The sequence below is a fragment of the Mauremys mutica genome, chromosome 2 (assembly GCF_020497125.1).
Source record: "Mauremys mutica isolate MM-2020 ecotype Southern chromosome 2, ASM2049712v1, whole genome shotgun sequence".
Classification (NCBI taxonomy): domain Eukaryota; kingdom Metazoa; phylum Chordata; order Testudines; family Geoemydidae; genus Mauremys; species Mauremys mutica.
In genome coordinates this window covers 217,119,690-217,143,376 of record NC_059073.1, presented here as the reverse complement: position 1 = coordinate 217,143,376, position 23,687 = coordinate 217,119,690, and the positions used below count along the sequence as shown (strand labels likewise).

General features: G+C 41.3%; 1 protein-coding gene across 1 annotated transcript; it reads right to left on the bottom strand.

The window, feature by feature from the left end:
* Positions 1 to 1,365: 1,365 nt before the first annotated feature.
* On the bottom strand, positions 1,366 to 21,962 carry MTURN (maturin, neural progenitor differentiation regulator homolog). Its single transcript, XM_045004649.1, has 3 exons — positions 21,450 to 21,962; positions 15,133 to 15,255; positions 1,366 to 8,068 (listed from the first exon to the last, which is right to left on the bottom strand). The coding sequence occupies exons 1-3, from the start codon at positions 21,609 to 21,611 to the stop codon at positions 7,958 to 7,960; spliced, it is 396 nt and encodes a 131-aa protein (XP_044860584.1). The 5' UTR covers positions 21,612 to 21,962; the 3' UTR covers positions 1,366 to 7,957.
* Positions 21,963 to 23,687: the final 1,725 nt, after the last annotated feature.

Here is a 23,687-nt window from a genome sequence, read left to right as displayed (position 1 = left end):
AGGTCCAAAGTGTTCCCATTCCCTAGTTTCTTTATAATTCTGATACCTTAAGAAAAGCACACACAACCATGCACCTCTGTGTATTTAAAACCAAGTAAGATACACATTTGCAAGTTATATAGTATTGTCAATTGCTGGGGCCAAGTGACAAATGTACGAGCAAAATATTTCTCCGATGCGGGAGGTGAACTATGAAGACCTATAGGACAAATGGGTTTGTTGTTGTGGGCTTTTAAAAAGGATTTATGGATCTGCTTAGATGGCATGCTTTCATTATGTTTCCTTTTGCTGCAATTGTGGTTGATGATGGAGGTGGGGTGGGCAGAGGCAAGATTTGCAATTTGTAGGCTACTGCTGGAACAAACTCTAAAGGAATTTTCCTCACCACAAAGCTAAATTTATCTACATCACTGGAATAGCCTTGCTCTTTTACTGACATGGAAGAGGGAGTGGCCCAGACAGTTGTATTGAAGCCCTGTGCCTCCTGAAGAGCTGTCTGAAACTCAGAGACAAGCTGGGTGAGGTAATATCTTTTATTGGACCAACTTTTGTGAATGAGAGAGACAAGCCTTTGAGTTTACACCGAGCTCTTCTTCAGGTCTGGGATCTAATCTCCTGCCTGATCCACAAAGGGCGGACACCTCGCCCCCAATGGGAATGGTTCAGGATACTCCACTGAGCATTCAGTGACATTTTCCTCTTAAATGGTGTCCCCTCTGTTGAAGGGAATGATTCCAGCCACGGAACTTATCAAAACAATATGTAGCGCGCTATGGTTAAATGCCTGTTCTTCACCAACTGAAAGTTATTTCAACATAGCAAATGACGGTGGATTTGCTAGACTGGCACAGTAATCTTTCAAACAAATCTGGGAACAGTACGCCAATTTCACAGTTGCATTTAAAAGTGCAGTGTTTAAACAGACATAGCAATGGACAAGTATTGCCATTTTCATTTATAGACAGAATGGATAACTTCCCAATTTCCACAAGACAGAGGACTTGTTAGGTGCTCAACCAAAGCCTGTGGAGCAACAGCAACTCATCTTAGGACAGTGCAACTACTGCCTCATGTTGTCAATGTTAAGGTTCGCTATTGGTCCACTTAGCTGAAAACAGCTGGTAGTGCTGAATTCTGGCCTCCCAAGACCCAGCTTAATCTGTAGGGTTTAGAACTAAATCTCATACAGTACCTTACATTTGCAAATTGTATTTGTTCCACCACACACTGATGCTGCACAGAAAATATTAAGCTCATATCCAGTCCCTTCTCCCTCTCACAGCATTTTCTTTGAGTTGTATACTCTGTCCTAGAAGCGCTGTTTAGTTTTATTTCACTCACAGAGAAAAGAATCCAGAAGTCATCGAAGTTTGGTAAGCTCTTTAATGGCAAGCTTATGGTGTAACTACATTGTTGGATTTGATGCCTAGGTGTCGGGGGAGAAAAAGTAGGAATGGAAGAATAGACAGGGTTCCATTGAAAGTTCACACCTTTTAAAGCATTTAACAAAAGGGCAACATCTTTTGGCAACCCATTTCACAGCTTTGTAGTCACAAACAGAGACAAATCTTCCAGCAAGAAAATGAGAAAAACCACACTAAAAACAGTTTTGCATGGCAAATGGCTCCTTATTTCTGCTTGATATGTTGCTGGCTGGATTGAGCCCAACATTAGTAGAGTAAAACTTGACAACAAAAATTGATTTAGACTGAACTCCAGTTTTGACATTTATTCCCCTACACCCTAAAAACTAAAGTAGACATCCTTTACATGCAATGTTATCACATATCTTTGTCTACATAAATAACAGTATGTCAGTACAGAAAGGGAATTTCAAAAGCTCAAAGTATTTTACATGAAACTGCTGTAGCTTTCCTGTGGTCAGTACTGGCTAGCTCAAATAATTTTTTCTACAGACAAATGAACACCATTTGTGATACTCTATACATTCCTGCTTACAACTGAGCTGATTGATGAAGCAATGTTACATGGCTTTATTTAAACTTGAGCTTGTAATAACGTAGCTGTGCCTTTATGCATAATACCCTTTAGAAATAATAAAACAGGTGATGTTAAAAAATCCCAACATAATGCATTTGACCAACAATTTAGCACACTGAACTGGTCATTGTAGGTGGGGCTTTTAAACAAATCTCCTACAGGGTGCAATGTGCATCTGCCATGGACATCAGATACCAACAATGCAATCTGGTAAATTTCAGACCAAGTCTGATTAAATCCTAAAAGGGGCAGTTTCTGGTTTCAGGACTCGAAATTTAAGTATTGAGGAACTCTGGGGAGAATGATGTGTCTCATTGTGTGTTTTTATTGTAATAAAGCCCTTTGGAAATTTAGGCCCCAATCTTACTCCTTCGCTCACAGAGGATGCATAACTCTCCTTCACTCCCAATGACTTCAGGGAATCCACCCACACAGAGCCTGTTAGGATTTAACACCTTCACTTCCTTCAGTCACTCCTGCCTAGTAATTAGGGACCATGGTTTTCCAACTGGGAACTCATATTGCAGAAGTGGGTTGGAAGAGAAGGGCTTTGCCAGAATTAAAAACCAAACAATAAAATGCCCCCCTTTGTTCAACACAATTCAGAACAGAGTACACACAGACACCAGATACAAAGTGCCTGCTTCCTTAGCTACTCAATCTTCAGAGCTGGAACCCCGGGCTGAGCAAGATTTTCAAGTGACTAGTGATTTCAGAGGCCTTCGTTTTTGGGTGCCCAAGATGGGACATCTTGAAGGGACATGATTTTGAGAGGTTGGGTGTTTAGCATTTCCTGGAAATCAAGCCTCATTAAGATGTCTCAGTCTGGACACCCAAAAATCACTAGTCACTTACCATCAAACCTTGACCAGTGTGCTTCAGTCTTGGGTCCTGGTAAAAGTACTCTTTATTGAGAGAAATTGGACAGCTATTCCCTGCTTCTGCGAAACAGCCATCTGAAAACTACTTTGACTGTAATGGATCCTTGGGACGGCTCTTCACAGCTTATTAAGAAGTAACTACAGCTGGGGCTGTATATGCCACAAGCTGATTCGCTGCAGAACACCTGCCCCACTCCTGCTCCCCCGACTCAAACAGCATGTCCTGCAACACAGGGTGAAATCACAATAGTTTGTACGCAGGCCACCGAGAAAGGAAAACTAGCTACAATTATTTTCAGCAAAAACTGCATTTTATGAGCTTACAAATTTCAAAGGCACAGAGCTACCCAAAGTGTGGGGGGGAACTGACTAGCTGAGAAATAATACGGGATAGGGCTCGCGATTTGGACAGGGCGGTCCTGAGAGGTTCAAGTTACTGATTACGACCGTGCGTGGTGGGGTTGTTAGTCCCCACATCTGTGTTAGTGAACAAAGAATTTAGTTTGTCTCTAAAATGCGTTGCCTGTATCCAGAGCAAGCTCTTTGGGGTCTTTTTGTTCTGTGTTTGGACAGCTCCTAGCACAATGGGGTCCTGGTCCATGGCTGGAGCTCCTATGCTACCACAATACAAATAAATAAATACCAACACCAGGCAAAAAAAAGTCTCTTAGGCCTGGTCTATACTTAAAATTTAGGTCAACACAGCTATAGCACTCAGAGGTGTGAAAAACCCACACCTCTGAGCCCAGGTCAGCATAGCTATGAACCCCCAGTTAGAATGCTTCAGTCCGCCTACCTACCGCCACTCAGGGAGGTGGAGTTCCTACAGTGATGGAAAAAGCCTATCCATCAACATAGGAAGCATCTACACTATCATGCTACAGTGGCATCGCTTCTGCAGCACAGCTGTCTCACTACAGTGCCTATAGTTGACAAGCCCTAAGTTAATCTTTTCTCCATCCCTCCCCCTTGTCACCCCCACATTTATCAATCATTATGCTAATTTTAACCTACACAGAACTACACCCCTGACTTTGAGACTTTATAGGAACATGTAGCAGTTTCTCTATGGACTGCATGGGATCCAGAAGCAGACTGCTTGGAGCTAAGTCTAAGATCTCTCAGAAATCCTGGCATTTTTTCTGAAAGACATCATTCTACTCTCTTGCCCTGTGCTACCCTCACCCCAACAAAACCTAGTTGTAATATTTATAAAACCTATTCCTTTTTTCCTGACGTTCCACCTATTTCTGAATCTTCCCAAACAGCACTCTGCTCATCGCAAAAGTGCAACATAGATTCAAAAGAGCCAGGTCTGAGAGTCTCTGTTCTGGTACATTTATATTTAGTTAGAAAATCAAATCTATACATGGAAAAAAGACTGGCTTTGCCCATTCTTTTTTACTGTCTTTTCGCCAACATTCTGCTTTGAGGATGGGCAATAATAAAATACTTATTAGTGTTCATCCCTAGATCGAAAAGCACTTTATATGGGTGAGTAAACATTACTATCATCTTCATTTTTTTTACAGGTTGGGAAACTGAAGTACAAGATTCAGGTTTCAGAGTGGTAGCCATGTTAGTCTGCATCAGCAAAAACAACGAGGAGTCCTTGTTGCACCTTAGAGACTGAGATTTTCAAAGGAAAATATAGGCCGTAGGCACCCATTTCCCACTGAATTTCACCAGGCTTTGGATGCATAACTCTCACAGGCTCCCCTGAAAACCGCAGTGACTCACCTAAAGTCAAGAGTGAATCAGTGGCAGAGCTGATAAGAAACCCCAGATTCCCTGACTCAGGCTCCCACCCTGCAAGCTCTTATCCATGTGTGTTTGCAGGACTCGGATCTCAGGCGGGTGTTCTATCCATTGGGCCATGACTCCTCCTTTTACTTACTGGGTAAGTGGCTAATAATTCCAACTCAGACAAGGGAAGTGAGAAGGAAAAAAAAAATAGTAAAAAGTTTGGAACCCTTGTGGTTCCACTAGATAATTCAGCATTTCTTGGATTGTTTGATAAATAAGAAACAATACCGTAACAACACAGAAACGGTTATGGTCAAAGTCTAAGAAACCAGTATTTTTGATAAAATACATTCTGTATTAATGCTAATTCAACATTTAATACACATATTAATTTATATTTTATCCTCGCTATATAAAATTCCAGTTTATTTTAAATGGTGCATGGTAGTAGCCTGACCCAGCAGTGGCTCAACATGCTCAGCTCCCGGCAAAATCAATGGGAGACGAGGGGGTTCAGCACTTTGCAGGACTAGGCCCTTTCAGGAGCCTGATCTTCAGTCCTTATTTGGGCAAAACTCTTGCTGGCTTCAATGGGAGTTTAACCGGAGTGAAAGCTGCAGGCTAGGACCCTAGGCAAGTTGCAGAAGTCACTCACATGGCATATGATGTTCAAAATAAAAACAAATGAATACAGGAAATAATATATCTATCTTCATAATTTACAGCTTCATGTTTGCTTATAACCATATTAATGCTCAACTGCTCATCTGCAGATCAGAGTCAATCAAAATGCAGGCAAAGGTGGCAAAGTGCAGAATACATCACAACTCCAATGTATGTAGTTCATAAGGGGTGGATCCTCCAGCCTTCACTCACTCAAGTAGCTCTTACTCACAGAAATAGTCCCACTGTAGTCAAACAGCCTGACTCTCATTTGCATTAAGCCTCCTGAAAATTACATCTATACTCATGTTAGAGCAGTGTGAAGGAGCCTTAATGTAAGGGAGTATCAGAAGCTGTGTGCAAAGTCATCTGCACCTGTGCAAAATCGGTTTAAATGGTTAGCAAATCAGAATGGTAGTATTTTATACCCACCTTGCATAGGTGCAAACAATGCACTGCTTTAGGTTCAAAGCAGAGGAAAATCAGCCCCAAAAGGTCTATTTGTATGAGTTGGAATCAAAGGATCAGCACCTAAGGAAGTAACCCCCAAAAAGCTCCTCTGAAGGACGCCCCTGTGTAAAGTTATGACAAGTCTCTTTTAGAGGGAAAGGAAAGAAAAACTTGGGTACTTAAAGCAGGGATGGAAACCACTCGTATTACACTTTATTTTGGTAAGCAAAAAGCCTATTGCTGCTGTACAGTGTTATACAATGAACTGCCACAGTTCTCACACCACTAGTCCATAGAAAATGTGTTGCGACTATCATATTTATATGCCTGCATGCCAAGAGAATGTACAAAGTTTCATTAAGCTCGGTTTCTTGTCTATTTTGTGATATTCTTAAACTCAGACTTTTACAGTGTTGCAGACACTTCTGTGCATATTCAAATACCATTTTCCATCCTAGTTACAGAAAGTTTTGCCTCTGTTAGAAAATTAAGTGTTATGCATCCCCATAGCCTTCATGAGACACACAAATCACTGAGAAAATTAACTCTTTAACTAGCCTTTAAAACAATTTCCTTTACAAATAGATCCAATAGGAGATACTGCTAATAACAGGGTTTTTAAAAGAGTGTCAGTTGTTTCTGAGAGTTGTCCAAGCATTTTCTCTTCACTAAGTGTTAATTTTTATAAAGCTAATGCTGTATTATAGGGCTTTGAAGTTTGTGACCTACATTTTGTGTTTTTAAAAAAGTTGTCTAAAAACAAACAGTCATTTAGAAATACTTTCCTAGATAGTGGAAAATTGCTGTACGAGAATGGAATCCCTTCTTTTCTTACATTTTCAGAAAAGGTGAGTAAATAAAGAGGTCCTGTCTTTTCACCATCTGACACTCACTTGAGAGTCACTTACACCTGGGCAATGAGGTGTAAAATACTATGGGTCTTACTTTAATTTACTCTAAAACCCCCTTCCACCACTCTGGGGGACAGGTCATCAGCTGATGGAAACTGTCATCATTCCATAGCCAATGACACCAGCCGAGGACCCACTCTAGGCAACGTAAAGGGACCTTAAAGTGGGCATAAATTACATCTGTGCTCCCTTCAAGACCTTTTTACACAGCGAGAACAATGTAAAGGGGCCTTAATGAGAATGAGAATCAGGCCCTACCATTCTGGTTTGGTAGCATTTTACACCAACTTTGACAAGCATGAATAGCTACACAAGGTACAAGACACTGAAGAACAAGGCCCAATGTGAAGCAGCGGATTCCATTATAACTTGAAGAGCCAGGTGCTGGGTTTATACCCTTAGGGCTTCAAGGTTAAGTTGCACTTTAATTCAGGATGCGGCAAGATTTGAATAAAGTTGTTGTTTTATTAAAGCCAGCGAAGCTGAAGGATGATTTTTGTGCAGGAGGAGACTACGCAATGGAAAATTTTTAATTCATTTAATGTCTATTAAAACAGTATTTGGCTTTGGAACAGATGGCATCAAAGTACCAATGTGTATCATCATGTGCACTGATCACACAAATGTCCTAATTATCCCCAGTGATTAACCCAGCACCTGTACATTCAGGTGGTGTTAAGAAACACTAAAATGTGCTGCACAAGCATTTCCCTAAATTTTGTCCATCCTAAGTAATAATTTTTTTTTCAAATCTTTATGTGCACTTCTGCAATATTAACCACTATGGAACTAGTGCTTTACAGGCATAATCACTCACAGTTTGATACTCTGACTGGTAGTATAGCAAAAAATAAAAATTAAAAAAAAATAAAATTGTTCAATTAAAACTAAAAGTGCAGATTGCATTTATTCTCTGCATTCATTTTCCTCCGTAAGGTCATATGTGAGTACTTCACACTCTATTCAACAGTTACTACATTCAAAGTACTCTACATTCATGTCAGTGAATGTTATTCTCAAAACACAAGTCAAAGAGACAGTCAGCAACAAAACTAGTTCTAAATTAATGATGGCAGAATGCTACCAAGACAACTCCATAGAAACCCCACTGAAACAGGAGTGAAATTCAGGTCACTTCTTAGCAAAGCTCATCACAGAGATATTTATGTTTTGATTTTTTTTTTTTTAAACTTTGATTCTGGGAGCCATATTTCCCATGTGATGCGCTAATTCAAAAATGCTAATGCAGGAGCACATGACCCAACCTGGTATCAAGGGATTAAGATCTGTTAATTCCTCAGATAATTACTGCTGGCTGACACCCATTTGTTGGTGATCGGCTTCTGGTTCCTCCTCTTCCACATCTGCGTTATATTCTTCAAACGCATCATCATCGACATCTGGAAGCCCCAGTAACTATTTTTAAAGAGAAAATGGGAAAGTGTAATAATCAACGGCAAAGATCAAACTGATGCCATGTTGCCAATTCTTGCAATTTTACCACGAGTCTCACCCCAATATTTGGCTTTTTTCTGAAAGCCCCAGAGTCACGAGGTTATGTGAGAATCTCAGCTCTTTTTTTTTTAAAAATAAATTTCCAGTCCTCATAGTTGCATAGAAAAGCTTCAAAATGTGAACCAAGTGCACCCTAAAGGCTCACAAACCAGCAGACAAATAAAATTATTCACAAACATTGGGGGACGGGGGGAGGAAGATACCTTCTGATCTTTATGCCAGTGATGATTTTTGAATGCTTATGGTTGGCAATACAACTGATGATGCTCTAAATTCAAAAGGACCCTGTGTAGTATACTTCAGCTCTAGTTAACTCCGTTTAAAATTCTCCATTTGCACTGCATTCAATAACCCTACAAGATGATCACACTTTTGCACCAAAAGGAAAACCATTCTATCCCACGAACACAGGATTGGCCAGAGTGCAGCTCATTGAGTTAGATGGGGTAGCCATAGGTGCTAAAGCCCTAAAAGACCAGAAGATCCCAGCAAGCAATCGCTTCATCTTGAACTATTCACCCTATCAATCAAGTTGGAGCATTTTATGCTGAGTTCAGTAGTCTTAGCAGGAGATAGCTACATATTAAAATCAAAATTGGCCACGATCCTCTCAAATTTCTACAAATTAGATTTAGGCTCCTGACAAGGTACCAATTAGGGCTGTCAAGCGATTAAAAAAGTTAATCGCCATTAATCACACTGTTAATAATAGAATACCATTTATTTAAATATTTTGGATGTTTTCTACATTTTCAAATACATTGATTTCAATTACAACACAGAATGCAAAGTGAAGAGTGCTTACTTTATATTTATTATTTCAAATATTTGCACTGTAAAAAATGAAAAATAGTATTTTTCAATTCACCTCATACAAGTACTGTAGTGCAATCTCTTTATCATGAAAGTTGAACTTAAAAATGAAGAATTATGTACAAAAAAACCCCTGCATTCAAAAATGAAACAATGTAAAACTTTAGAGTCCACAAATCCAATCAGTCCTACTTCTTGTTCAGCCAATCGCTAAGACAAACAAGTTTGTTTACATTTGCAAAAGATAATGCTGCCTGCTTCTTGTTTACGTCACCTGAAAGTGAGAACAGGCGTTTGCATGGCACTGTTGTAGCTGGTGTTGCAAAATATTTACATGCCAGACACGCTAAAGATTAATATGTCCCTTCATGCTTCAACCACCATTCCAGAGGACACATGTCCATGCTGATGATGGGTTCTGCTCGATAATGATTCAAAGTAGTGCAGACCGATGCATGTTCATTTTCATTATTTGAGTCAGATACCACCAGCAGAAGGTTGATTTTTTTTTTTTTGGTGGTTTGGGTTCTGTAGTTTCCACATCAATGTTGCTCTTTTAAGACTTCTGAAAGCATGATCCACATCTTATCCCTCTCAGATTTTGGAAGGCACTTCAGATTCTTAAACCTTGGGTCGAGTGCTGTAGCTATCTTTAGAAATTTCACATTGGTATCTTCTTTGCATTTTGTCAAATTTGCAGTGAAAGTGTTCTTAAAATTAACATGTGCTGGGTCATCATCCAAGAGTGCTATAACATGAAATATATGGCAGAATGTGGGTAAAACAGAGCAGGAGACATACAATTCTCCTTCCAAGGAGCTCAGTCACAAATTTAATTAACACATTTTTTTAACGAACATCATCAGCATGGAAGCATGTCCTCTAGAACGATGGCCTACGCATGAAGAGGCATATGAATCTTTAATACATGAGGCATGTAAATATCTTGCAATACCAGCTACAACAGTGCCATGCGAATGCCTGTGACATTGTAATTAAGAAGTGGGCAGCATTATCTCCTGTAAATGTAAACAAACTTGTTTCTCTTAGCGATTGGCTGAACAAGAAGTAGGACTGAGTAGACTTGTAGGCTCTGAAGTTTTACATTGTTTTGTTTTTGAGTGCAGTTATGTAAAACTGTAAGTTGTAAGTTGTACTTTTATGATCAAGAGATTGCACGACAGTACTTGTATGAGGTGAACTGAAAAATACTATTTATCATTTTACAGTGCAAATATTTGTAATAAAAAATGACAAAGTGAGCACTGTACACTTTGTATTTTATGTTGTAATTGAAATTGATATATTTTAAAATGTAGAAAAAAATCAAAGAAATATAATAAATTTCAACTGGTATTCTATTGTTTAACAGTGTGATTAATCGCGATTAATTTTTTTGAGTTAATCATGTGAGTTAACTGCAATTAAATCAACAGTCCTAGTACTAATACATCTCTCAGTGAGGCAAAGTTTGGATGCCTCAGCTCTATAATGTTTCAGATCATTGTAATGGCATGTGTTTTAGAAGATGGAAAAACTATTTGAACTTTTCCCTCTTCCTCCATAGAGACTGGCAAGCCAGTGAAATTCAGGAATACATAAACACATCCCAATGCACCTTCTTTGAAAATCTCATACCAGACTCCTCACAAAACTTACATAAACAGCTATTAATATCTGCAAAGCAAAATCATATGCTAAGCCTTATTGATAATACTAGGTATTTAGCCTGCTAAGACTGAAAGAGCAACCACAGACACACGCTGCACCTTCCTTGGAGAGGGATTCAGCTGTTGTCTCATAGGAGGGAAAAAACAACAGTCTCCACCAGGAAAGGGAAATTTTTATACAGGGATATGAAATTACAAGGCCAATTTTTAAAAATGTAAGTTACTTTATTATATTTTTGCATTCAAAACTATTCAATGGACACAAGGACAATATCCAGCTGTGGTCTTTGGGCCCAGCGAAGCTCATGGTTTTGGGCCCACCGTCCTTTGATCTGAGGGAAAACTAACCACATAAATGAGCTTCTTAACCTTCATATTTCTAGCTCTTTGCCTGAAAAAGTAGCACAAGAAGCATAATGAAATATAAACATATCACGAGGGTCGAAAAGGACAAACAACGCGGCCCTGCTTCTGTAGAGAGAGGCTGGGGACCTACAGATCACACACACATGCTGTACTCGTTATGTAAAATTAATCAGTTAAGTGAGGAGTCTACTCCAAAGAAGCATCTTGCTAGTCCTCTTTGAAATCCTTAGGGGATTAAATCCATGGACGTTAGGTGCCTAAATGCCTCTGAGAATCTGGGCCTATGTGACTTAAGAGCCTAAGTGCCATTTTCAAACATGACTTGGGCAGTTAGGTGCCAAAGTCCCTTTACTTTCAATGGGAGCTACACTTCTACATCACATAGCGCCTTTGGAAAATTTTACCCTTTGTTATTATTTGTACTGCAGTAGCAACCAAAGGGCTCAATCAGGCTCTGGGCCCAAAGCACTAGGCATCTGTACAAGCATTTAGGAAGATCCAGTCCATGCCTTAAAGTGTTTATAAAGAAACAGAAGGAGAGTGGGGTAGAGGGACCGAACAGGGAATAAAGTGATCTGGGTGATGGCAGCCACAGCACATTAGCATCATGTCATTATTCTTTTAAACATATAAGTTTAATATATCTGTCCTATTTATATTACAAAATCTTGGTTTTAGTGTGTTGGGGGGGGCATTGTGGGTTGAAGTGGTGGAAGAAGGGAAGGCTGGAACAAGAGAGGGGAATGGATAAAAGGAGAGAGAAAATGAGGAGGTGAGCAGGAGAACAGGATAGAAGAGAGAGGAGGGACAATGGAGGAGGGACAGAAGCCTAATGGGCATGGAGAGCTAGTCCACCCAGATGAAGGAGTGCACCAGGAGGAGATGGGCTGGATGAAGGAAGACCAACAAGCAATCACCGTACAGCAAATGATGAGAAAACAATCCAGAGTCCAACGTTTATTTATTCATTCAGTCCATGCTATTCATCTGTCAGGGATTTTGGGGTGCAGTGGGTCGATCTCTAAGTCTTACATAAGATTGAAGGCCATGAGCATATCAACTTTTACACAGAAAATGTCCTACTTGTATTTAGTCTTTCATACTGAAAGTACCACATAGTGTCAGAGGACTGGAATGTGCAGAAAGATGTTGCTGGTACATCTAACCAGAGAAGAGTAACAGTAATTTGTATTTACAGTATATGATTCAGTTGTAAATAAATAATTTGGGTAGGGACTACGTTCCCAGGATTTTTTTTTATCTTGTATATTTTAACTAGTGCAAAGGGTCTTGTACACTCATGGTGGTATCTAAATAATCCAATAGCTTGTAAACAGCAGACCTGGGGGAAGGTGATAATGTATTTAATCAAAATCTAACAAATATTAAAATATGTATATATATGGCTTAAGAAATACAAATGATTCTACTCTAAAAATAATGTGGCTGCATTAATTCTTTCCCATCAGGAATCAATGGCCAGACAAAAAGATAGGTGCTTAGAACTACCAGCTTCACGACCTGTATTCAGGAACTAAAATTACATAGTAGAAACAGGTGTGTTTGAGGAAATGAGACAAGGATGCAGAACACCAAAAAATGATGAGTGATGAGTTTTGTGGGGATTTTATTATTTGATTTTTTGCTAGGAAGAGACTAAAGAAGCTCAATTTAGTCCATCCAAGAGAAAGTTAACAGGTGACTTGATCACACTCTATAAGTATATGGGGAAGAGATTTCTGGTAATCTGATCTAGCGCAAAAAGGCATAATAAGATCCAATGGTTGGAAACTGAAATTAGACTAATTCAGACTAGAAATAAGGAGCAAGTTTTTCATAGTGAGGGGAACTTATTTCCAATGGCTAATTATCTAGGGATGTGGTCGATTTCAGCCACATGAAGCCTTTAAATCAAGACTGGATATCTTTTTAAAAGATACACTGCAGCTAAACAAGAATTTATGGGCTTGATGCACAAATTACTCTGTGATACAGTATGGTCTGTGTTACACAGGTGGTCAGACTAGATGATCACAATGGTCTTTTCTAGCCTTAGACTCTATTGCCTTTTATTTCTTCAGTTTAAGAGTGGCTTAATTTGGTTTATTTTAAACCAATTCCTAATAGACTTAAGCTAAACTTAAATAAACCTGATTTAAATAGAATCACGCGTGTCCAAACTGGGGTTTGCGTCAGTTTAACTAATTTGGTTTGAAACCACTCCTTTAGTTAAACAGCTGGAACTTTCCTGTGTAGACAAGGCTTTAAGCTACACTGAGGGAAGGAAAATCTCTCTCAAGGGATGGACGTTGTTCTGGGAAGTGTATTTTTATATGTTTACCATAATTAGAGTAGCTGCACAGATGGATCGAATTTCCAGTCCCTTCTAAGAAAAGTGTGCATTGGCTCTATTCACCTCTGCTCTCTAGATGGATTTTTTTAAACTAAGTTCTTTCACAGTTGCCACTGAAGTTGGCAGTTGGCCTTCTAAGGTTGCAACACAGAGTAAATGAGGCCCAGTATTTCATAGGCACACTCCTGGCCACTTGCCTTTTGTATTAAACTCTTAGGATGAAGTTTAGTCCTCATGATCAGCTGGTCAAAATATAATCAAAAAAAGTTAGAAAAAAAATTGTCTAAAATGTTTCACTTTTCATCAACTGTTCAAAAACATAACCAGCTTCGCTTACTGACATGATCTAAGCAGACATAGTGAAAGCACTTGACTCTGCCAATAAACCTCTACTCTTCTCTATGACACTCCAGTTATTCCACTCCTAGGCCACTCAAGAGGAGAGGCTGACAATATGCTGTATTATGTGGTAGTTTAGCAAGACAAACGTCCAGTCGGGACTATGCTGAGACCATCAAATTCTCTTCACTTTGACAAAAGCCACGTTTTAACATAGGTCTCTGGCAGCAGATGGCTACTACAGTAATATGAGGTATCTTAGCCCTATACATCTCAGCACTATATAAGGACTGATGAGCAGAAAATGTTAAGAGCAAAATATAACAAAACAAAAAAAAACAAACAACAAAAGTCAAACTATTACTATTCCACTCACTTGCTGAGACACTATCCTGAGCTATCTCAAATATCAGGTGATCTCAAGGCTAAAATCTGAACTTACATTTTGTGTTTCAAACTATTTCACTCTGCCTCCCCACACTATTTGCTTTATACAGGTCCTTGAAAACCTCCCAAATTCCAGTGCCAGGAAATGACTCTGCCACCAAGTCCTACATAGCTTTATAGTGCATGGGACCCCAGTAATGAGTGAGTGCTGAGAGAATGCGGAATCGGTCAACACTATGCTCGGCTGATGCGGCAACTCATGATGTCGGACGCCATCAGGTGATCAAGGGACAACTACATAGAACACATCACCGGACATTGGCTATACCAGGAGAGATGAGCTGGAGTGCTGATGAGAAGCGCAATCAGGAAAGTAACAAATACTTTCCTCATGGACTGTATTTTCTAAATGGACAACCTATCTAATTCTCAATTACTGAGGGACAATCTCCACTCTTTGATATATTTTGCTTTCCACAACCAAATCTCTGTACAACTTTTCATGAGTGATGTACCTGAGTATTCGGATTCTAATATCCAAATTGTATTGTTAAATCTATTCACCTAAATTTGGGGTGTTGCTGATTATGTACTCTATGTATCATATGACTTTTAAAAACTAACGTTATATTTGTGGGTCATCTAAGCGCTATACCCAGATGTACAGACACTTTTCCCAACCTATGTATTATATAATTTTTTTTAACATTAGCTTTAATAAAATTTTTAATTCCATTCTTCATATTCAGTGCTTGATCAACCATATACAATTCATCATCAAGGTAGGGTGCCAGTTCCACTGGCTGGGACATCAATTTGCTTCTCACCACAGCAGGGAATCTCAATTTGTCAAACGAGAAGCTAGAAATAAAAAGGCATCTGATTTACAAGAACAGGCTCCCTGTACTCACTGTTAGCTTGTTTGAGCTACTTGACTGGACAAATAAGTCATTGTGAAAAATCTGTCTTGTTCTCAATGGCACATTTTATTAAAATCACAAATATAGTAAATATATAGAAGTAAAACATGCACCTACAGGCCTGAAAGATTTGAAGACTTTTTCCAATATTTCATGGAGTGTCTTTTTACCACAGGAAGAGATGTAGTCCTGTGCCAACTGCAGGAAAGGTAAGCAGTCCTCACTTTCACTCCACACATGCTAAAAGACAATAGCAATGAAAGAAAGAACAGGAGTTAATAGGAATTCATGTGATGTACCAAGGTGTACTGGACCTGCAATTTAAATTTGTACTAGGGATACAGATTTTGCTTTACTTCAGGAACTGGGTATGGTCCCACATTTTTAAAGCAGCCTCCAGAGATCCAACTTGGTTGCATTAGCACAATATACCAGGAGATAGAGAAAAGGATGAAGGCTTGGAAATAAATTAGAAAATACACTGTTCATGATTGAACCAGGGTGGGGAATCAGAATGTCCCAAATACATGTCCCAGCTATATCATTTTACAAGTAAAGTTGCTTTTGTTTAATATCAGCCCTGCAAACTCAGCTTGGGATCTGCAAGTCAAGATGAGGTTTTTCCTTCTTATGCATCATCCACAGTAATAATGCCCACAGCAACACATGAGCAATCTCATTCTTTTTCAGGTTGTTTAACCCTGTAATTTGGTAAACAACTCTCCTGATGATGCACATGAAGAAATAGAATCCTGAATATGTCCATGGGGTACTCTGACCTGCCCCACAGCCTGGTTCTATGAAACTCCAGGCCTTCAACCTTTCCTGTAACCCCTGCATATTCTGCCAATACAATGTTGTTTGAAAAAGAATGCATTCAAGTGCTACGAAAGCCTTCAAACAGGGACATGACTTACATGGAAGTGCAGGGTGAAAATACTGTTTACAGGATGCTTTCTGAATGCCTCTCTGAGATTCTAATGAGAGAAGCATAACGCTGCAAGGAAAGGTAGATGCTACAACTTCCCTTACTTTTCCCCCCAAAGTACTGTGCATCTAATGTATCTGTTAGCTAGTACATGAACAGTAGGCTACACTTAATAAGGGTAGAGTAGAAACTCTGAAATTAAACTAATATTAAGAAAAGAATAAGAATAAAAAAAGTCTCAACCCATAACATGCAAACTTATTTCCTAGTCAGCAGAAATTAGCTGACATTAATTAAGTTCTACGTTTCTACAATTAAGAGATTGCAAAGCATCAGCTAAGTTACCTCTTTAAAAAGAAAAATTATAACTACCTTTGTACTAACCTCACTTGACCTACATTTTCTTTGAAGCCTGTGACAGTTTACAAAAGTAGTGTGTTTCTGAAGTGAAATTTCTGCCAATACATGTAAAAATGGCCCTTCCTACTGAGTAGATTTGCTTCTGGTATTCGTCCGGAGTCATACCTGCCCATTTTAGTGACAAAAATATGTTTTTTACAGGGAAATTTAATCCCATGTAACCTCACAATACTATTTTTTTTCTTTTTTTTTTTTCTTTTTTTTTTTTAACAGAGTCAGAGTCCCACCACATTTTAAACTCCACTGTGAATTTATCAGCATTTGCTCAAAATAAACTGGTCTGGTGCGTGAGGGGAAAATTACTCATCAGAAAATCTTTTAGTCTTCAAAAAGAGTTTTTTTTTATTTGTTTGTTTTTTTAACATAGTGTAAAGCAATTAAGGCTTCCAGCGATCTTCACATCTGCAGAAGATTTAAAATTTTGGTTGTAGCAACAAACGTATTATGGAAGCATCTCATACAGGAAAGGCTTGGTTTCATCTACCAAAAGAAAACATGAAAGTATTATCATGATATCTAATAAAGCTGCACCTACAGACTTTTCTGCAAGTTCAGTACTGATTCATGCAGCAACTTAAGAATGTGAATCTAAATAGTCTGATTCACGAGTCTCCAAAAGAACCTGTAAAAGGATTTTTTGTCTTTCACAATAAGATAAATGAAAATTGAAGATTCAGCTCTTGCTTTGGAAGTTATAGCAGGACTTAAAAACTGCACACACACAGGATGCTTTTGTTGAGAAACCCACTAAATCTCTGCAATCTCTTTGCAATAGGGAAAACAGCCTATGGCGGAGCAGTAAGGAAAAGGTAAACCTCATCCTCCAGATAAGTTGTTTTCAGGCTAGACCTATTTTGCTCTTGGTTGCTTTGTGTTAACACAAAAGCACACAGCTACTAATTTCAATCTCAGCTGACCCAGGATCAAGGTAGAAATATTTAATTCAGCATCTGTGCATACAGCATGCAATCTTTGGAAAGCAAGGCTGAAGCAGTTCATTGTATAGCGCTTGAAGGTTTTTCCATTCTGTCTTTAGCGGGTTCAGCAGTCTTAAACGATATTTGTCGGATCACTTTTTTCAAAACCTACCTGTTGAGCATGCTAGTATAATATTTTATCTTTACTGAGCTAATTTTGTTGATGAAGAATATTCAGACTAACTGATTCTGTGCTAAGGTATATTAGAGGAAATCTTGTAATAAGGTAACGCAAAATTGGTACTTGAAGCATCATTTAGTATGAATACTAGAAATAAAGTGACAACAGAGAATATATAATATAATAACAACTTATTCCACCCTCACCCATACTGGGTAAGGTTATATAACAAATCCAATGAAGTATTTGGAGGATACTGTAACCTATAAAAACAGAGATTAAGGCCCAGATGCTAAAGGTACTTAAGTACCTAAAGTGCAGATAGATACCTAGTGAAGAAGGCACCTCAGGTGTTTTTGAAGATCCCACTAGGTGCCTATCTGCACTGTAAGGTGCCTAAATACTTCTTAAAATCTAGCCCTTAGAGATCTTCTCGTGTAATTAAAACTATGAAATACTGGAGTTCTCAAATATTTTCATAGTGTGAACCACATCTTAACAGAGATTGCTTTATGGACCACATCCTTTGCATTCACAATCACACAACATTCCCCGTGGCAACTACAGAAAGTGCTTAAGCGGAAAAGTAATATTAGGAAAGTATTTAATATATGTTTAGCTTCTTTTAATGTAATTCAGCAGGTGCAAACTAGAAGGAATCACCTATACCCATTGACTAGCCAGTTCCCTCTAGACTGCAACCAAGTGCTTTGTGGGCCACAGTTTGGGGAATTTCTGATTTCATGCATGATTAAAAATTATTTTCCCCATCTATTTCTCAACTACCTCCTGCCCTTACTTGTCTTCCTCTTCCTCCTGTCACACTCCTCTAATTAATCATTTCATCCTTCAAAGTTCATGATTTATCACATACATCTCTGGCACCCCCTATGGCAGTGGTCCCCAAACTTTTCAGGGTCATGCCCCTCCCTTACCCCTGTCCTCATACCCCCCCCCCTTGAGAGCCGGGAGCAGGGCAAGGGGGAATGCAGGCAGGAGTAAGGGGGACAAGGCTGGAGCCGGGGCTGGAAGTGGGTCAGGGGCCAGGGCTAGGAACAGACCTGTGGCCAGGGCGGGAGCAGAACCACACTTGGGTCCGCGGATGGGTGTGGCTCTGCTCCCTGGCCCATGCCAGCAATGGAGCTGCGGCTGCAAGTGGGGCAGGAAGCAGATCTGCAGCGGGACCTGCAGCTGGGTGCAGAGCCGCGGCCAAAACTGGGGATGGGCGCAGAAGCCTGGGTTGTGGCTGGAGCAGAGCTCGGGGAAGGGTGGTGCTCCCTCTGACCCAAGTGGGGGCTGGCTCAGGCCCTGTCCCCCCAAACTTTCCTCTGCATCCCCCAAGGGGGGCACACTGCACAGTTTGGGGACCTCTGCCCTATGTACTCTGTTGAAGTCTCTTCCTTATTCTGAAATTAACATGTAAAGAAAAGTGATGAAAACACTATGGGCCTGATTCTCATTTATACTTAGAGTATATCTACACTGCAAGTGCAGGTCTGATATGTTTCTCATGCTAGCTAAATTAAAGCTAGCATGGGTATGCCTACCTATGCTACAATCACACCTGAAGCGCAGACATGCCCTTTGACCCCTTTACTACACTCTGACAGTGTAAAGAGGCCTCAAAGCATGTAATTACACCATTCTGGCAGTGAAAATGGGCCTGAAAGTTGACAAATTAAAGTCAGACCCATTCATGTGACCAAAACCATAGGAAGGGTCCTTAGTGCAAGTGAGAATCAGGCCCCAGGTTTTTATTGTTTTCTTAAAGTGAACTTTAATACACAGTTCCACATATAATGAAAACTGTCTTTTGGAACATTTAAAAAAAAAGAGTCTGCAAAATGAGTCTGTCAGGCTGGTATAATTAATATGGTGAACAGATCATTATTAGTGCTGAGCTGTTATACTAAAAAGACATCATCAACTGAGGAAAAATCATTCCTGTCTTTTTTGTAAGAGGACTAATGTTAAAAGTACCTCCTGAGGGGACTACAGTTGAAAGAGATTGGAGAAACATAGTTCTCTGTTTTTCTGGTAGCTTTGCGTTGGGGGGGATGGAGCCTTTCAAACAGAACTGGGAAGAAAAAAGAAAATGTGGTTGTAAAACCACAAAAAATGACAGGATAGTGCAGGGACAGGAGTATGATCTGAAACTACTTATACTTTTGTGGTTTGGGGTTTTTTTAATTGACTAGATTTCAACTAATGTGGATTATATAACAATACAATACAACACATAAATGAGAAACACATGAGCTTTCTCTGTGATGTAGGATATCATCAGAATCCCTGGATGGAATTATAGTCTTAGTTCAGATCCTGCAAATGGATCTACATGAGTGCCCCCAAAGTGCTACTGACTTCAGTGGGGCTTGGCATGGCTACAGGGGCTCACCTGCAGGTATCCAGTTGAAGAATGTGGCCATTTAAGCCTGGTCCTACAGGGAGTTGTACACATGCATAGGTGTTTGCAGAATTGGGGTGTCAGGATCCAGTCCTGCAATGGGCAAAAGGGCCTCCACACACTGGCAGAATCCTCACTTTTGTTATACAGTAGCTGGTGGATACATTAGTCCTTCAGTTAAACTCTACATCGTCTCTTGATTTGTAATTCTGCAACACCATCTGCACAATGTGATTAATAAGTATCTTCTGACTGAATTTTGTGCTCTTTGGGCAAGTCACTTACTGCACTTTGTCTCCATTTACCCAGCTGTAAAATGGGTTCTTATTGCACCTATCTATCAGAGGTTTTATGAGGGAGAACTTGCTAACATTTGTATAGCAGATTGAGGGATGTAAGGTGCTATGAATTAAAGTGCTATGGCATTTCTTCAATAATGCTAGAAACCATTACAAAAAAACAAACATTCTTTTATGTGTACTGAACTAGAGCTTTACAATTTATAAACCCTGCAGTAAAGGTCGGGTTTTCCCATTCAACACTAAGATGCTGGAGTTGGGGGAAAAACACCCTCTTGATCCTGAAGCCATTTTTGTTACCATCATTGTACGAACTTGCTGCTGAACTCCAGCAGGCCAGGATGTGCAGGCAACTGAGGCTCCTGAGGAGGGGGGAGAGGAAAGGCCAGCACCTGCCCCCCATCACACTGTAACCAAGATGGGAGTGGGGAAGGAGATTTAGGAAACAGTTTCCTGGAGGATCAAGGGTGACTAAGAGTAAATTCACACAGCCCTAGAGAGGGGATGGGACACGGGGGGGGGAGGGAGCCCTGTCATTCTGACTCCATTTTATTCTCCACATTCTCCATTTGCTGCGACAGCAAAGCAGCCCCCCAACCACAGCCTAGGGGGGCAGCGCACTTAGTGGTACACAAGCCATAAGCAAACCACAGCGCAGAAGCAAAGGGGGGGGGGCTCAGGCTCCTCCCCACCCCTGGGGGGCCTGCATCCTCGCCCAACCCCCAACTCCTCCAGCAGCACAGGGTGGGGCTGGGGGTGCTGCGAAGGGCCCCGTGGCTCCTTGCCCTACCTGGGGCGGGGGCCGCCTCCATGGGCTGCCCCCCGCCCGGCAGCCCAGCCCGCCAATGACCACCCAGCACCAGACTCCATTTTGCAGCTTTTTGCTACGGGCTGGGAATTCTCTCTCCCTCCTCCCGCCCCCAGCCAAGGGCTCTGCCAGCCCCGCCGCCCTCCCGGCTCCCTCGCCGGGCTTTGCCTGCAGCTCAGCCCCCGGCCTGGCTGGGGCCCGCGCTCCCCTCCGCAGCCGCTGCGGCCGGAGCCCGCCCACTGCGCCCCAGCCGCAGGGCAACCGGGCTGCGCCCAGCCGCACAGAGCGAGAGGAGGCGGCGCCCGCCGGCGGGGCGGGGTGGGGTTGGGTTGGGTGCGGCGGGTCACTCCCTCCCAAGCGGGCCGGCGGCCCCAGGCGCTGCCCGCGGGGTCCCACCCAGGCAGGCCGGGGGAGAGGGCGGATGAGGCGCGAGCAGCAGTACGGGGCACCCCCCGCCCCCGCCCAGCTACTTACAAAATTGTCCCCGCAGCCGCTGTCCGGACACAGCACGTAGAAGGAGACGCCGGGGTCGGCGTAGAAATCCATCCTCCGCTCCGTCTCCTCGGTGGCGATGAGCTCGAAGGGGGTGTTGGAGCACCACTTCTCCGCCACGTCCGCCAGCTGCTGGAAAGCCATGCTCGCTCGCTCGCTCCCCGCCGCCGCCGCCGCCTCGGGCCTGGCGCCGTCCCTCCCTCCCGCTAGAAAACGGGCGTGGGGAGAGGACCAGGCTGGGGAGCTCCCGATCCACTTCAGCACCTCGGGCTGCGGCTCCCACTCAGCATTATTTGCTAACTTACATGTATTGTTTACATGCCGTGCGTACAAGGCGCCCTCTTCCTCCTGGTGCTGCTGCTGCTGCTCCCTGTGCAGCCTGACATTGGCTAAGCGCGGCTGCGTTGTGTGTCTTGTGTGCAGGTCATTTGCGGGTGTGGGTAAAAGCTGGATGTGGCCGGCTCCTCCTGGATTCGGCCACAGCCAGGCAATTTTTGGACCCAAGCGCCCCCAATGCCACTGACTGTGTAAAGAACGAGAAAGATCAGTTTCTCCGGGGCATCAAAAAATTCCAGACCCCGGAGCATCCTGGCTGCGAAAAACCGTATTTGGCTGCTGGATCCTGCCAGTTTTTGAACCAGACTCCCAAATTCCACTGCATAAATAGAGACTAGATGCGTTGATTCCACCTAAAAACTCCAGACCCAGATGCATAGCAGTGCCACAAAAAGCTGGATTCAGCATCTGAATCTTGCTGGATCCAGCCAATTTTTGCTACCAACTCTCCAAATTCCACTGTCTAAACAGAGACCACGTCTAACCGAATTTCTCCACAAAGAAAAAAAATCTAGAAACCAAAATTTCGTTGTACAATGCTGCTGCAGGCACTGAGACCCATCATATGTTCTGTGTTGGCTCCTGCCAAGTTTAGGCCCCCAAACCACAAATTCCATTGTCTAAATAGAGAGCAATGTTACTACTCCTAATACTGTAGTAAAGCTTGAACCTTCATGCATGCTAGGTCCATAGTATTGCAAGCACTTGGATCCAACATATAGAGCCTACTGGATCCTGCCAGATTTTGGACCCAGGATCCCAAGGTCTACTGTCAGAAGAATCAGCACATATTGCCATACCAGTAAAAGCAAAAGCATTAAGTATTCTGCCACAAAAATGTATCTCTACCACTTGGCCCAAGATGTATTTTTGGCCCCAACCTCCCAAATTCCAATGCCTAAGTAGAGAACATATGTGGATGTTCCTACTGCACCTAAAAATTCCAGACCCAGACACACCCTATGCAAAACACATAACCCCAGAGCCAACACCTTGACCAGATTTTGGCCCTGAACTCATAAATTCTGAATAAACTTAACTCAGAACCATGTTGCTGCTCTGACTGCCAGACTAATCTGGACTTTGATACATCCTTGTACAACATATAACCTGCACCTAAAACCTGCAGGATCCCACTAATATTTGACCTAAACCATCAGCTTCTACCATCTAAACAGAATAAGAGTAGGCACTCCTTTTCTTCCCAAAAAATCTGAATTCTGCTATATCTTAGTTGCAACAGCACTGCAAAAATATGTATTAGAATCCTTGCAGATCCTGCCTATTTCTGGCCCCACCCATCAAAAATTTACTTGCTAAAGAGACATAAATTCCACTAACTGGACCCTGACACATAAGCACCCGAAAAATCCAAACATGAATCTGTATCCAGCAAGATCTAGCCCATTTTTTCAATTAGATTTCCAGAGTTTCACCTTCTATATAGAAAAGAAATGTAGTGATGCTTTTACACTAAAAAAAAAAAATCTGTATCCATTGTATTCTATTTCAGTGAAGCCACAATAATCCAGGTGTGCCATCTTTCTAAATACAGACATATTTCCACCAATAACACTGTAATTCCACTATCTGTATAGGCAACAAATGAGACTGATGTACCAGAATATGATGGGCTGTGTTAGGTTCAGATTACATGTGGTTTAGCTGATCAGCTAGTAGCATAAAGAAGTGAAAAGGTTGTTACAAATCCCAGAAACTAAGCTTTCAAATACTGGCTTATATAATTTTGATCCCTGTCATGAATGATCCCATTTCTGCTGTTTGTTTCACTGTGGCTACTCTCTGTTGGTTGGTACAGTCAAATGAAAAATCAGTTTTTAGACAATGTCAGCTAATTGGTATTTTTTGCGGCTCAACGTGTTA

Coding starts and splice junctions, on each gene's coding strand:
- MTURN (XM_045004649.1), bottom strand. CDS start 21,611: ATGGCTTTCCAGCAGCTGGCGGACGTGGCGGAGAAGTGGTGCTCCAAC. Junction 15,256..21,449: donor GCGGCTGCGGGGACAATTTT/GTAAGTAGCTGG, acceptor ATTGTCTTTTAG/CATGTGTGGAGTGAAAGTGA. Junction 8,069..15,132: donor TCTTCAAATCTTTCAGGCCT/GTAGGTGCATGT, acceptor CTTTAAAAATAG/TTACTGGGGCTTCCAGATGT.